The sequence below is a fragment of the Monosiga brevicollis genome, genomic scaffold (assembly GCF_000002865.3).
Source record: "Monosiga brevicollis MX1 MONBRscaffold_3 genomic scaffold, whole genome shotgun sequence".
Taxonomy (NCBI): Eukaryota; class Choanoflagellata; order Craspedida; family Salpingoecidae; genus Monosiga; species Monosiga brevicollis.
The window spans coordinates 454,323-469,142 of record NW_001865040.1 but is presented as its reverse complement, the minus strand read 5'-3'; the positions used below and the strand labels follow the sequence as shown (position 1 = coordinate 469,142).

Here is a 14,820-nt window from a genome sequence, read left to right as displayed (position 1 = left end):
TGTGTGTCTTTCTCTCTCTGTCTTTCTGTGTGTGTGTCTCTCTCTCTGTGCGTGTGTGTGTCTCTCTCTCCTGTGGCTCTTGTTTCTTCTTCTTCTTCTTCTCTCTCTCTAAAAATCTTTTTGAGCACCGCCCGGGGACAGTGGTGACTGACATCAGTTGGTTGGAGGTGCAGGCGACGGCGGCGCGGGGGGAAGGGGGAATATTTGCTGTCCAGTTTGGGGTTGGACTTGACTGTGTGAAGGTGGCCATGGCAGCACTGCTGGTCCGGCCAGTGGCGAGCCATGCGCCCCTGGGGATGCTGGGTCGTTGGCTCGGGCCTCGCACCGTCTCGGCGACTCGTCACGTGCAGCTGGCTGCGGCTCAGCCACGGGCCGTGCCTTTTGCGATAACCAAGGAAGAGGCAAAACAGGTATTCTAGGTCTTTCTGTTTCCTGCGTGTGCTCGCTCTCATCATCACTTGCTCTTTGGTCCGCATGTCGCTACCACCGGCACCTCACCATGTTCCGATGCGCTGCCTACAGGCTCTCAAAGCATGGATTCCTGCGTTGGCTTCGCAAAGCTGGGTGCGGCAACTGCAGGCTGCCGAGCCCGAGGTAGCATACCTGCCGTTCTACGTTTTTAACGTCAAGGTACATCTTGTTACTCATCTCCTGGTCGGGTCTCTTAAGGTTCCGACCCAACCGCTCTGTGGAACGTGCCGCTGTCTGCGTACTGTGGACCCCACCCTTCCACCCCGTGATGACATGGCATGTGAATCGGGTCTCGATGAGATAGCTGGCTCACGATGGCGTTGGTGTCATCACTCCCACCAGGCACACAGTCGATTCCAAGGGGACGTGGTACAGCGTCGCAAGCGAGCTGTCTTTGATGCTGAGAAACAGGTCTATGAACCCCGGGATGCCGAGGAGCTTCGTTCCATCAACGGGTGGCTTGACGCGGGCATCTCGACTTATGATGGTAGCACACATGACATGCAAGTCTACGCTGGCTTTCGCTTCCGACGACAATACGTCCAAGCTGTCAAGGGCAGCTATGCTGCCACCGCCGAAGCCTTTCACTCTGCCAAGCATTTGCAACCGCCAGCCGTCCTGGCAGCCAAGTCCTCAGAGCCCGAGACAACCAATGCCTCATATGAAGCCACGGAAGCTGGGACCAGTCCTTCAATTCCCACGTCAGCAACTGCCAGTCTGGATTCTGAGATTCCCGTCGTGCTGCCTTTTGAAATGTTTCCCACTTTTGCCTGGGAGCTGGCCCGGACTCGGGTAGAAGCTGCCGAGCTCGCCATGGCTGAGAGATGCATGCTGGCGCAGTATGATCATGCGCTGCGAGTAGAGAATATCAAGATCAATACGGTCATTCTGGACAGCAACGTCACGACCGTCTACCTGCCGGCGTTTATCTTCCATGCTCAAGTCGGCAAAAATGCCGTGCGCGTCTTTGTCAACGGCGTGACCGGCGAGGTGGGCGGTGAAAAGGTGTGTGCCACAATCCACCGTTGTGTAGCTTTGACCTCGTATCTCTTCCATTTCTTCCAGGACAAATTGTTCTGCCTGTCTGCTGCGTTTGGCTGGCACCCTGGGTTCAAAGCCCCGTTGTGTCTCACGTGGATGCGTGCGCACACCAAATGGACAGGTGTATTCTTCTGCCATTTCTGGTACAGCCGCTGGCATTGTCTCCGGCGCTCTCGCCGCGTCCATCTTCCCGGAGCCAACGGTACGACTTTAGGAAAAAAAAAGAAGCCAAAAGAGAAAAAAAAAAAAAAAAAAAAAAAAAAAAAAGAACAGACCAATGCCACCCCCGACTGCTCGCCTCGATTCTGGGCAAAAGGCTTCTTCATTGCTTGATTGTGATGCATCACCATCGTAGTTTATTGCATTCGCCGCTGGCCTACCTGCTGCCATATCTGGCGCTGTTGCTCGGTGGCTCCCGTCGCATCGCGCACACGTGGCGCAGACGGAACAATTGGCTGCTAGTCGCCGTCAGTCTGAGCTGGCACCAGATGCGGTTAGTCTGCTTTTTCCAGGTTCTCGCCGAGGGGCTTGAGTTGGAGTGCCGTGTGGCTCATATGCTTATCTCCTTGGGTCGGATGCAATAGAAGGAAAACGAGTACTTGATTTTGCACCATGCTCATGTCGAAGAGCAGGCCGTTGCCAATGACAAGCACGCTCTGAAGGTTCGCCCGCATCATGGCTGTCTGTTTGGTTCTCGCTGGGGCCTCGGTGCATGGCATTTCCTGCCAAGCCGTGGTGCATGGCTACATCAGCCTGATTCCAAGCATGTGCGCATGGGACGGACATATTTACCCTCCTCCTTAGGCCTTTGGCCACTTGCATCCTGACTCAGAGGGCCATTACGGCGCCTTGGGATTGTCCGATCGTGCTGGCCTTGCCACCACCAATGAGATCCGGAACGCCTTCCGACGGCTACTATGGGCAGAGGGTGCCTGCATTAACGCACGCGTGCAAGATGCCTATCGCGTTCTCCGCAACTGTGTGTCCCCGCTCAGCTTTACTACCCCAACACCCATCTGGCCAACACCCACCCACTGTGCCTGATTTCTCTTCTTACCCGACTTTGATTTTACCTCCTTGCCGCGCAGACAATACCCGCCTGGCGTACGATCAAGCGTGTGCTGCTGCGGCCAAGGCAAGAGCCACCGCGACAGATGCTGCTGCGGCTACTGCGGGGACCAACACACCCTCGTCCTCCCAAGCAGAAACCACTCCAACCCCATAGAAAACGTTGCACGACGCCGGATAATACTCATGAATCAAACTATCAATATGAGCCCAAAAAACACGTTCAACCAATTCACAATTTTACAAAGTCTTGCCACCTGTTGACATCAATTTGCAAAGCAGAAAGCGGTGATTGCATTTTTCCCTTCGAACCTTTCGAACTTCAGTGGCAGCGACAAGTTCGCTGACCGAACGTACGCGCCTTTCGCTTGACCCTTTTGCACGCTGCGGGCTGTTTTGATGATTTTTTGTGCTCCTCTTCCGTGCACACGCTCGATCATGACGGGAAATGGGCAAGGGCAATGTCCTTGCTTTGGCCACCCGCCATCCGCTTGGTCTTAGCTTGCCTCCAAGCGCAGCGAGAATGGTGTACATCCATCCAATACGGCACTTGAAACAAAAACATGAATACACAAATGGGCGAGCGCTGTTCTCTGGGTCTTGCCTAGCCTCCTCTGCCTGCGTGCTCTCGGGTGATGCCGCTGATGCAGCAGATGGTGACTGGCTCGATGCTGCCTTGCACAACCGCGACGGCATGATTGAAACAACAACGCTGATGGGGGGGACTCGATGGCAGCGGAGATGGCAGTGTTACCAGCCATGAGGTGCCAGCTTTGATGTGAACGATCTGATGTTGAATGGAGGGATTCTCGAGACCTGCTGAGCCTTGAACCAGTCTTGGCTCGGTGATGAGGGCCTTGATGGTCGACTGTCCGATGGATTCGAGATCCCAAAATCCTGCTCTCGTCCCTTCATCGATCTCTCGTGCCCCTGGGTACCGTGTCAGTTCATGACTCTCAAACCCCTTCACGGGCGTTTGTACAGAGCCGAGTCCCTGGTGCCGTGGTGGCCAGCCATCTTGTTGGGATCCCTCGACGACCATGTTTCCTTTTTCTCCCCATTCATGCCTCTCCATTCCCACTTCCACATTTGCTCCTGTCTTTCTTTGCCCTCGCGGGTCTGCGAGGGCAATCCTTGCGTCAGCTCGCTATTCTTGTACTTTCCGCTCGTGGCGGTCGATTGATGTTGCTATTGCGGTGCTCCTGGTCAATAGCTTCCCTTTTTTTTTTGACCGGCCCCTGCCCCTTCTCTTCCTTCGCGAATCCCAATCATGTCCGACTACGGAGCTCCCCAAGATGGCGGTGCACGTTCCGGTGGCGGCGGTGGCGGCCGTGATGGTGGCTTCAAGCTTTACATTGGCAACCTCGACTACTCGGTACGTGCTTTTGACGAGCAGCTCGGGGCTCGCCAGAACCTCATATCATCACAACAAACTGTTTCCTATAGACGCGCTCGGAAGATTTGCGTGAGGAGTTCTCCAAGTTTGGTCCCATCAAGGACGTCTACCTTCCCGTGGATCGCGAGTCGCAGCGTCCTCGTGGTTTTGGTTTCGTGACCTTTGAGGAGCAGCGCAGTGCTGACGACGCCATTGCCCAGCTGAACGAGTGCGTCCGTGCTGCATTCTCCTCACCTACCATCATTTTGACACTCATTGGTGTCAATCCTTGCTGTGTTGCAGGCAGGACTTTATGGGTCGTCGCATCCAGGTGAACTTTGCCCGTGCTCGTGGCGCTCCCCGTGGTGGTGGCGGCGGTGGCCGTGGCGGCTACGGCGGCGGCTATGGTGGCGGCTACGGTGGCCAGGGCGGCTACGGTGGCGGCTACGGTGGCCAGGGCGGCTACGGCGGTGGCTACGGCGGCCAGGGTGGCTACGGAGGTGGCTACGGCGGCCAGGGCGGCTACGGTGGCGACCGTGGTGGCTACGGCGGTGACCGTGGAGGCTACGGTGGTGACCGCGACGGTGGTCGTGGTGGCTATGGCGATGGCGGTCGTGGTGGCTATGGCGACCGTGATGGAGGCCGTGGTGGCAGCTATGGTGGTGATCGTGATCGCAGTGGTGGAGATGACTACCGCAGCTCGGCACCACGGTAAGCCCCCTCCCTGGGTCCTGCACGGAAAGCCGGTTGTTTGTCTTGCCCTTTTTGTGTTTGAACTTCTATGTTCTCTCTTTGTTCTTTCTTTTTTTTTTTTTTTTCTGCCTCATCCCATGTGTCTGACTACCCCTTTCCTTGTGGTAGCTCTGAGGGTCGTGATGATGGTGAATCTCGTGGTGAGGCTCGTCGTGATTGAGCGTATCAACCAGCTCCTGTGGCGTTTGTGCGAAACGTGTCGTGTACGTAAACTTGCGGCATCCTTGCTGCATCGCCACATGCTTGTCTTGGTGGTGTGTTTTGTCGTCGTACCTTGATTGTTTCCTTTGGATTGTGTGTACGTTGCTTCATAATCAAATGAATTGACGAGCCAGTGGTGATTGTCTAAAAGAGTACACATTTGTGGTCGCAACAGTGCAGCGACGTTGTGCGTAGCTTCGACGAGTAACTGGCAGAACCACGAAAATGAAACACACTCATCAACAACCCTCACATCAGAAAATTATGTACAAGCAAGACTTGATGCTTGGCTTCACAACAGCATGAGCAGAAAGGTGGTCGACCAAAGTGCTTGCATCGTCAGGTTGGATCCTGGATCTTGGGTATTTGCTCAAAGCGCGAGGACAGCAAGTCGTGGATGATCAAGCTGCAGAGTCTGCTAAAACTCGCAGCTCCTTTGTAAAATCATATGCAAACTGCGAACATATTCAACCCAAGGAAAAAAGACATGGTCAGCTGGACGACAGCAATGCTTGAGACAAAACCAGCCAGTACCCCCCACCTTGCTTTCTACATCGGCCGCTGACGGCACATGCTCACGCATTTGACACGCGTGAATCAGGCTGGCATTTAGCTGCATATCTATAGCCAACTGAATGGGTACACCCACCAAAAGACTCACTAGCAGGTGACGGGTGACGACAAAGAAAGGTCCCCCGTCATGCATGGTGAGTCAAAGCCGTAGACAGCCAAAAGCACATTACCCAAACAAGATCAAGGCGATCGGGCGTCGAGGGTGTGGGACCGGTGCATAAATTCACACCTTTGCGAGCCGGGGTTGTGGCTGTCTTGGAGCGCGCAGTTGCGCTTGCAGGGGGCAAGCGTGCTGTGTATGGGGCAGGTGCTGGGGCATGCTGATGTTGATGAGCGATTGACCCAGACTGAAACATGGTCGGGGTTTGTGTTGGAGTTGGCCCAGCCCCGGCTTGAGCTTGAGCTTGAAAGGGAATCATGCGAGCCAGCTCGTACGCGAGTCGCACTTCTTCTCCTATTGAACCCTTGTTCAAATCTCTGAAAAAGACAAGGTGGAAAAGCGTGTGCACGGCGCATCAGACACAGGTGGCGGGAAAAGGTGAAGAAGAAAACAAAAAAAAAAAAAAAAAAAAAAAAAGAACAAGGTGTGATATGATGATGATGATGACACGAACAAAACTCACTTATCAATCACCTGCCAGCCAGCCGGTGCTTGCTCACCCTTGCGCGGGCGCACCACCGCAAGATTCAAGAGGCCTTGTTCGGTCTTCATGTTCAGCCATGCACGCTGGTTGAGGTCCGGTGCACAAACGGGATTCTGGCAAGCAAAGGACACACAATCATACCTGTGATCGAGGGGCCGAGCGCACATAAAGATGAAGCTTGGAGCCACCGCTTCCCTGATTGAGGTTTGCGGTCTTGTCTACGAACAGTTCGTTCGTTACCCAAGAGTACCCCAATGAGCAAGAGGGCGGCGTACAAGTGAGGGTCAGGGTGGCAGGCACCGACGTGGTCATTCGTCAGACCTGTAATGGTGCGAGAGATGACGCGGCAGCCAGGGGGTACGGCATCGCGACCCACTTCGACAACGCCTATTTCGGTGATGATCAGCGGGTGCTGACAGCCGTGATACGCGCACCAGCGCTGTGAGGTGCTGCTCGACACGTCCCCGACCGTTCCGCCAATTTTCACCTGGAGGCACCTCACCTCTTGTGGTCCACGGCCACGCTGGAAGCAGACAAACAGTTTGGCAGCTAGGGGAAAGCCCACGTTGAGATTGGCGTCATGGCCACCGATCGTGTACTGCAAGCGTTCCCAGCCGGCAGGCAACGCCTCCTCCTGTCCCGCAGGGCCGAGCGGCATGGGCAGTGAGGCCGGCAAGTACGAGATTGTGGGGCATGAATCCTTGACTTTAGCGCTGACGCACCTTCGCCCGGATGATGCCCACGTCGACGATAAAATCCATGCCGTCTAGTCCTGAGCGACACCACGCCCACCACCACCAGCCCCTCGTCAACTGCTGACCAAAACCAAAAATCCCCAGACTCTTGAAAATGAAGAAAAACCGAAAAAAAGTGTGACAGGGTTTGTGGGTTTGCTTGTATGATCCTTTTCAACATCATGATTGTCTTTGAGGTTCAGAATGAAAGTGCAAGAATGGGATTGCATGTCAGGCAAGCAGCAACGGACGAAGGAGCAAGCCGAGTTTGTCTTTGGCAAGCTAGCCGCCGGCTGCTGGCCACGAAGCAAACCCTTGCATGGAAAGAACCCAAACAAAAACGGGAAGAGGCAAAGTCATGAAAAATCACAAGCATGCTCCACAGTCTTATTAAACTACTGAAAATAGTACTTGGTGTAGTGCACGTCCCAAAAGTCACAAGTGTCCGAGTTGAGGTTGTTGCCCAAATAGGTAGGCACATCCATATTCATAAAGGGCTGGGTGGCCATGGAGAATCTAGGAACCAAGCAAGAGGCGACGCACAAACGGGTAAGCCGTGAATAGAGCTTGGAAGAATTGGACCCATTGACTGCCAAGCATCAGAGCCCATCGCCCGCGAGCTGACCCCAACTCGCTTTTTTAGTACTTACGGAGTCCAGACAGCCTGATCCTTTGTCAAGTCATGGTTGGGGTCACCATGCTTGGCCATGTTGGTCCAGTAGAGGCCAAAGGTGGCAGCGAGGCGTTTCTCCTTCTCGCCAAAGGTGTGCAAAAGTGGCGGCCACTGGTTGTCAAACACAAAGCTGAGCTCGGACGTGTGATAGTTGCCCAAGGCGTCATAGTCAACCCAGTTGGGCAGTTTCATGTTGAACTGATAAAGGTACGAGGACACGTTGTGGCTCGCCAACACGCCAGCGGCAGCACTATTTTTTTTGACACGCATCAACATTTCCATCCATAGCGCGTGAGGTCCTGTCAGCACTTTGAATCAGGACAGCTGGGCAAGTCTGAGCGCTACTGCTTGGCCTGACGTACCGGCTCGGGCACATGAAGAAAAAGTCACGCAAGATATGGGCCATGCGATCGTCGTTGTTTCTGAACACACAGCACGCATCATGAGCATACGTTGAAAGTCAGAGAGAGAGAGAGAGAGAGAGAGGTGGTCCAAAGCAATGTCGCACTTGTAGTTGGCTTCAGGATAGCGATCGGTGATGGCGGTGGCTGTGGAGTCGTTGTAAAAATGTTGAAGCACTGTGTAAAAGTCTTCGTCGGACATTGGAAGCTTCACCCCTAGGTTTCAGTTCATGTCAGGCAGTCAGCCCCCTACAGAAGAAGGCATTCGGCCACGCATTCGCGCCTGCCTTTTGCAGCGTTGGTACTTGCCTGGGACGATTTCGGGAATAGCAATCATGAACAAGGAGCCCTGCAGAGCAAAGACGGCGCGTCAGACTGTACCGGGCAGAGAACGGGTGGACAGAATGCTTCCAAAGTCCCGCGGCATCTGCATACCTCATCGCGGTTGGTTCCAATGATCAGAGGAACGTGGGCAAAGTCACCTGCACGCATCATCTCGATGGGGCGAGCAGGCGTGCCAAGTTTGGACCCATCAATGGTAGGACCCCAGGGCATGACGGGCGCGAGCGGAGGTCGTGTTGTGTTGGTCGGCCAGTCGTCCTTCTTCATGAAGAACTTGAAGGCGTCCAAGCTGCGCAGGCACGTCAGCACGTCTTTGGCATTCGGATCACAGCCAGCAGCCTTGATTTGCTCCTGGCCAAACTCATAGGCTATCGGCACGAAACGGGCGCGTGATAAAAAGTGCAGGTTGCAAAGTGAATACTCAAAAGCGCCAAGAGTACTGCACCAGACCAAGTTAGTTGCAGGATGAAAGCGAACCTCGTTGTTGGCTGATAAAGAACTCGGCAGTGGAGCAGCTGCCGCTCTCCATGATGGCAGCGGAAAAGAGACCTTGCGAGGAGGGATTTGTCAAGTGCCAGCAGACGCTACAGGATGTTGGAGGGTATGAGGGGCACCCACGGCAGTTTGTGGAATCCGTAGTAACGGATATGCTCAGGGTTCAAAAGTCTTGTGCTTGAAACCATCGTGAGTCACCTGATTGCACCAGCCGATTCGCCAAAGATGGTGATGGACTTGGGATCACCGTTAAACGCTGCGATATTGCTGGAGGGTGGCACGGACACGCCAGGAATCGTGAGTGAAGCGACGGATTGTGGAACACGCACGTGATGCTATATGGCAGCGACCAACCGGTTCGTAAAGCCAAGGGCGGCCACCTGGTCCTGCACACCATAGTTGCCCGTTGTGCCGCCAGCCTCGCTCTTGAGATCCTGGAGAGCAAGCATCGTGCAGAAGAATGGCAGGATGGGCGAAAAGGATTGACAAGATCAGAAAAGCAAGCTGCTATTCGAGCCATAGGTAACGCCTGCCAGGTTGCAGCCTCCTCACCGGGTGCGCCAAAAAGCCCAGAGCTCCTACACAGGACAACGGGATGACGGGGCGAGCAGCAAAGTAAGCTGGCGCTGGACAAAGCACCGGCTAAGGGGCAGGGTCTGACCTAAGCGGTAGTTGAACTCAACAACAATGACGCGGCGAGAGGCAGCGATGTGCTTGCCACGGTACCAGCCAAATTCATAACCGTCGCCCATGGAATAGCCGCCGCCATAGATCCAGAACATGACAGGCAGGGTCTGGTTGTCGGCTTCCTGTGGGTGGGGAGGGGACATCCACAGCACAAGTAGTAGCGGTATGGTAGGATTTTAGCCTGATAGATCTTGCACCCATGTCACAGGGTCCCAGACCATGCACTCACCTCGGGCACGTAGATGTTAGCGTAGAGACAATCCTCATTGCCGTAGTACTCCTTCTTGGAGAAGTGAAATTGCGGGCAGACCTGAGAAGGGGGCAAGCCGAGCACGTATACAAAGAGCGACGGACGCGATGTTGGAGTCGAGTCAGTGCGAGTCGGCTGTCTTTTGGCCCATCCATTCCAAGATGCGGCAGCCCGGGGCATACGTGGAAGAAGCGATCAATGGTGCAATCCTTCGTCTTGTTCCAGGCTTGCGGGGGCACCGGCGGGCGGAGACGCAAGTCTCCCACGGGCGGGCTAGCGAATGGGACGCCGTAGTAGCCGGTCAACTTGTACTCTGGCTCATAATCACCCTTGATCCGACCATACTCAATCTCCACCTCGGTTGTGGCGGCCATGCCCTGAGCCACAACGGCGGCCAAGAAGAGCAGTAGCACCCCACACTGACGCGGCGGCGGCAACATCTTGGAGATCACAACAAAAACACACACGAGAGAGTCAAAAGAGAAAAAATGAAACATCTTCACCAACTCTAATTAAACCACCATAAAGTATCGCATAATACTAATGGTAAGAAGCAAATATTCTGCAAGAAGTGAAGAAACAACTACAAAAACTCGTCTCATGCCATCTCTACTAACTAGAATGTGTGATCAATGTCACGCTTCCACAGCGGTGGTCTCGTTTTGCTCCTTTTTGCCCGACGAGGACAAGTCCAGTTCCGCGGCAAGAGGGTGCCAGGGGTGGCCTGGCTTAGGGGCAGAGCGTACCTGGGTTGGCATGTGGAAAGATGGCAGGTCGAGGAGGCATGCTCAACGTGTCCGTGGAAGCCAGGACGGCGTCGCAACGGCCATCAGATCGTCGACATGCGCGTCAAAGTACATCGCGCTCCCAGACGGGTCCAGCCCGCGCACGAGCTCCCAGTCGCCCGATGGAACTAACAACGACGGGGGCAGGCCACGCTGACATGGCTGGCCGCATAACTTTGGCAGTCAAGCAATTTGAGACTGAGATACAGACCCTGCTCAAGCGGCTCAAAAAGCATGTCGATGCGTCAGCCGACGCAGCTGAGACCAACGAAGCTGTCATCGAGCTGTTTGAGGAGCTCATCGAGCTACAGACGCAACGTCGTCCCAGGTAGGTTTTGGTGGTAGGCGCGACGTTGTGGCGCTGGTTCAAAGTCTGGACTGCGTCGTTACTCTGTTCTGCCGGCCTCACTGTACATGTCTTTTTGTTCTGCCTGTGGCAAACCAGACTGCTTCATGCTGTGCTCAAGGCTCTACCTTTGCTGATGGGCGACGGGGCTGTCCGGCTCATCCGGTCGCTGTGGCGGCACTCAGTCCATGTGGCCGTCGACTGGTTCCGCCAGCACGCGTCGCGTATCTTGAGCTTTCAACGTTGGTCAAAATACCATTGTTGATCATGAGCCCGTCCTGCTTTTCAACGCAGCTCCACCTCGTTCGCCTCTGACCGGAAACGGACCTTTGGTTTTCATGGGCTGTGTGGTATTGCTGTTCCATTTAGTTGCCATTCGCGGCTTGCTGAGCGAAGCCGCCATCCATTGGGAAGCTGCTGCGCGCCAGTCCTTGCGTTTGATGCGACGATCGCGTGTGGCAGACGTGCCTCGACCCCGCCAGGATAAAGGTCGCTTGCACCGACACGGCCTTGCTCATCATACATGGCTTGGTGGCCGCGGTGCTTCAGCTCCCAGCATGCAGGCTGCCCTGTTGGTTTACCATGAGCTGCTGCTGGCCATGGCAGACGTCGCGCGCTATCGGGCAGTCCTGACGCTGCCCGTCGACGCTGAGGCCCCTTCCGTTGAGACTTTGCAGCAACACGCAGAAGTTCTGTACTCGGTATGGCGTGTGCTCGTCATCCCAAACCTGCCACCCTTGGCCTGAGCTGTACACTTGCTCATAACCGTGATTGCACGTTTTCGTGCAATGGCTCATTTAATCGCTTTGTGCATGCAGCTCGCAGCACGCGTTCACCCCAACGCCGGTCGCTCTTTCGTGGCCTTGGCTGGTTTGCACGCACGGCGCGGTCGTCACCTGGACGTGCTCTTCAACTACATGCGCTCTCTGTGCATCAAACAACCCGTCGAATCATCGCGAGATGCTCTGGTGTCAATGTTGGCCTCGTTAAGTGAGCGCGCGCAGGACTCGCTTGCTACCACGCATGCGCGAGCCACGGCTGGCAAGACCTCGACTTCCGCGTCTGAATCTTCGACCAACATCTCCAACGTATGTGGCTTGCAAAAGCATCACTTTCCATTTTGAATGTGCCAGGCGGTCTTGCTCTGACTTGACATTTCTGACGAGCAGCGCAAGCCAGTGTGGCTGCGGCCTCGCGTGGAGCTGCAGCAAGCTCTTGCCAACTGCGAGACTCAGCCCGAGCTCGTGGAGGCCTTTGATGAGCGGGGGTCGTCCAACTCGGATCTGCATCGTCTTACCCAACAACTGGCCGAGTTGTCAGTTGCAGAGGTTGTTAAGATAACCATGCACGGTATTTTTGCTCTGGTGGCCATGCTGTATAAACAAATGAGGTGCGGGTTTTGCAGTTTCCGTGTCACTGTGCGCGACCGGCTCCCGCTTCAGTACTCATGCCACATGCTGCGTGACCAGGGCCGAGGAGCTAGCGACAACCATGCAAATTGTCGATGCAGGCCTGCGACATGTTGTGGGGCAGCATCAAGGACTTCGACCCTTGGGTCGCAACTTTGCTCTCAAGTTTGCGTTGCTAACGCCATGGCTGCACACAGTCCCCCTGAATCAGGGTCTCGAGCCCGGTACGTGCAACTTCTAGAAAGAGCTCTTGTCTGGCCAGCTTGGTGGTGATATTCAGTGTCGGCTCCGCTCATTGTTGGCTATGATTGTGCTTTTCAGCTGTGGCACAGATTCGCTCCGCTTTCAACTTGCGCACGCTCCGACAGCTGTGGACGTGCGTGTTTTGCCTGCTTTGCATCTCGTGAGCCGTTGTTGTTTGCACAACACATGTATTGCTGAGCACAAGCCGCTAACAAGTTTGCCCGTCATTCCACATGCATGCTGCAGGTCTATGCTAGAGAGCTGCACGCAGGCGCTCCCGGATACCGCTGGAGACGCGCGGCATCCAGAGGGGCTCGAACGGCTTGTGCCCTGTACGCTCTGGCAAAGCCATGTTTGCCTCACGCTTCTGGCGTCGTGATCAAGTTTTGCCTCTCACCTGCCAATCCCTGTGCCCGCAGTATCGGAGGTGATGGCGGCTGTACATTTGTTGAGTCACACCGATATCATTTTATCTACCGAGAGCGGCGGTGACGGACAGGCCTTTATTGCAGCTGTGACTGATCTAGGCAACTTGGCCGTGGTGCTTCTGGAATTTGCCTTGCCTCGATGGGCAACCATGCTAACACGTTGGTGGAGTGAAGGCGATGCTCCCGCATCCTCAACTGCGGAAGGCATGAGTACGGCAACGTCAGCGACAACGACGGCCGCAACCAAAGCTACAGATCAAGCCGAAGACGCTCATCAAGCCCAAGCAGTTGACGTTCATGAGGCAAGCGGTGAAGAGGTTGAAGTTGATGAAGAGGAAAGCCCGGCTTCATTGCGCGCGGCTTTGCTGCGCATGACTGTGCGAAACACAGGGTCATCTGACAGCGGGGATGATGGCGCGAGTGGCTCTGATGAGGAGGATAGCGACGAAGACGACGAAGACGACGAGGAAGAAGAGGCAGACCAGGCAGGCATGCATTCTGACTTTGGGAACGAAGACAGTGGATCTGATGTTACGATTCAAGACCTCGAAGACCTGGAGAGAGCAGATGACACCGACTGCTCAAGGCAGCCTCAGTTGCATTTGGTGGCACAACTGACACGGCTGGCCGAGACGCTGGACGTGGTGGCTACCCTGGGTCAGGCCATGACTGTCCTGGACACGTGGTCAGCCATGGCTGGAGAAGCAAAGTGTCATCTTCCAGAGCGCTTTTATATTCGAGGATTACGACCCTTTCGTTCACTGAGTCGGGAATGGGAACACGAGTGGTATCGCATTGACCTGGGAGCAACTGCTACCAAGGATTGGCCGTCCCCGATTGCTCGGTCCTCTTTGGTTGTGGTGCGTCTTTTTCTTTTGGTGCAACGAATGGCGCAGTTGAGCCTGGAGCGTCCTGACGTATTGGATATCCATGAGGGCCGCTTTGAGTGCCGCATCCAGACCCCTCGATCTCACGCCACCAATGAAGCCGCTGCTGCAGCCGTCGGGGATGAGGCGCTGTGCACCAGCGATCATGCACGTGGCTCAAATGAACAAGATGCTCAAACATCTTCCGACCAGCCGAGTGGTGGGGACGAGGACGAGCAGCCTGAGTTGTCACAACTGGCCTCCTCACTACAAGGTGAACTGGATCGTCTATTGCAGGAGCAAACAGAACAGCACAACGCCTTTGACGATGCCTTGGCACAAGCACGGCGCACTGCGGATCTGCAATGGGTTGTGCAGCCCGATTTGCTCGTGTTGGACACCAACGTGCTCTTGGAAGACAAGGCCTTTGCCATTTGGGAGTCAGTACTGGCCCTGCGCCTTTTTACCTTGGCCATCCCCATTACAGGTAACGACGCTTTCAGTCGTCTCCGCCTGCTTTTGTGCGCGCGCGCTTTTGGGCCTGTCAAACGTTTCACCATGTTGGCTTTTTCATTTGTATGGTTTGACCCAGTGTTGAGTGAGCTCGAGGGCATGGCGCAAGATTCTTCTGGCGAATTTCAACGGCGTACCGCGGCGGCACAGGCCGCATTGTCGTGGATTCAAGCTCAGCCCGCAGCTGGCCATCCGGTTCAAGCGCTCACTGCCTCGGGTCAGCTCTTTGCCACTTTAACAAACTTACACGAGGCTGGAGCCCGCCGCGAGGCGGACAACAATGATGCCGTGATTTTGCAGGGTGCGCGGCGCCACCAGGATCAGGAGCGCCCAGATGAGGTTGTGAACGTAGCCCAGCGCAAATATCTCCTCAAACGCGTGGCCATTGTGACGGGTGATCGAAATTTGCAGCTCCGTAGCCGAGCAGCTGGCGTTGCCGCCCTAGACCTTGGCACCCTTCAAGCTCAACTCCTCGCGCCCTAACCTGACATTGCGATTCAATAGCTCCCAAAAATAGATGAT

At 55.1% G+C, this 14,820-nt stretch overlaps 4 protein-coding genes across 4 annotated transcripts; 3 read left to right on the top strand and 1 right to left on the bottom strand.

The window, feature by feature from the left end:
- The first annotated feature begins 113 nt into the window (after positions 1-113).
- On the top strand, positions 114-2,832 carry MONBRDRAFT_31143 (uncharacterized protein). Its single transcript, XM_001743249.1, has 8 exons — positions 114-410; positions 523-630; positions 814-1,476; positions 1,634-1,714; positions 1,955-2,005; positions 2,097-2,174; positions 2,317-2,491; positions 2,601-2,832. Exons 1-8 carry the CDS (start codon positions 249-251, stop codon positions 2,735-2,737), a joined length of 1,455 nt encoding a protein of 484 aa, XP_001743301.1. The 5' UTR covers positions 114-248; the 3' UTR covers positions 2,738-2,832.
- Positions 2,833-4,026: 1,194 nt separating this feature from the next.
- Positions 4,027-4,331, top strand: MONBRDRAFT_3751 (uncharacterized protein; the record flags this gene model as incomplete). Its single annotated transcript, XM_001743248.1, has 2 exons — positions 4,027-4,184; positions 4,259-4,331. Coding segments are annotated over 2 exons (231 nt in total), but the record flags the coding sequence as incomplete, so codon positions are not given.
- A 2,924-nt stretch (positions 4,332-7,255) lies between these two features.
- Positions 7,256-10,148, bottom strand: MONBRDRAFT_22755 (uncharacterized protein; the record flags this gene model as incomplete). The annotated part of the gene is made up of 12 exons (XM_001742925.1): positions 7,256-7,376; positions 7,511-7,783; positions 7,896-7,955; positions 8,042-8,150; positions 8,316-8,361; positions 8,403-8,644; positions 8,754-8,860; positions 9,126-9,205; positions 9,324-9,349; positions 9,433-9,580; positions 9,688-9,768; positions 9,891-10,148. 12 exons carry the CDS (start codon positions 10,146-10,148, stop codon positions 7,256-7,258), a joined length of 1,551 nt encoding a protein of 516 aa, XP_001742977.1.
- Positions 10,149-10,474: 326 nt separating this feature from the next.
- MONBRDRAFT_5623 (uncharacterized protein) lies at positions 10,475-14,781 on the top strand (the record flags this gene model as incomplete). The annotated part of the gene is made up of 7 exons (XM_001743247.1): positions 10,475-10,821; positions 10,939-11,081; positions 11,209-11,540; positions 11,658-11,927; positions 12,009-12,229; positions 12,309-12,472; positions 12,911-14,781. 7 exons carry the CDS (start codon positions 10,475-10,477, stop codon positions 14,779-14,781), a joined length of 3,348 nt encoding a protein of 1,115 aa, XP_001743299.1.
- Positions 14,782-14,820: the final 39 nt, after the last annotated feature.

Coding starts and splice junctions, on each gene's coding strand:
- MONBRDRAFT_31143 (XM_001743249.1), top strand. CDS start 249: ATGGCAGCACTGCTGGTCCGGCCAGTGGCGAGCCATGCGCCCCTGGGG. Junction 2,006..2,096: donor CTGAGCTGGCACCAGATGCG/GTTAGTCTGCTT, acceptor CGGATGCAATAG/AAGGAAAACGAGTACTTGAT. Junction 2,175..2,316: donor ATGACAAGCACGCTCTGAAG/GTTCGCCCGCAT, acceptor CCTCCTCCTTAG/GCCTTTGGCCACTTGCATCC.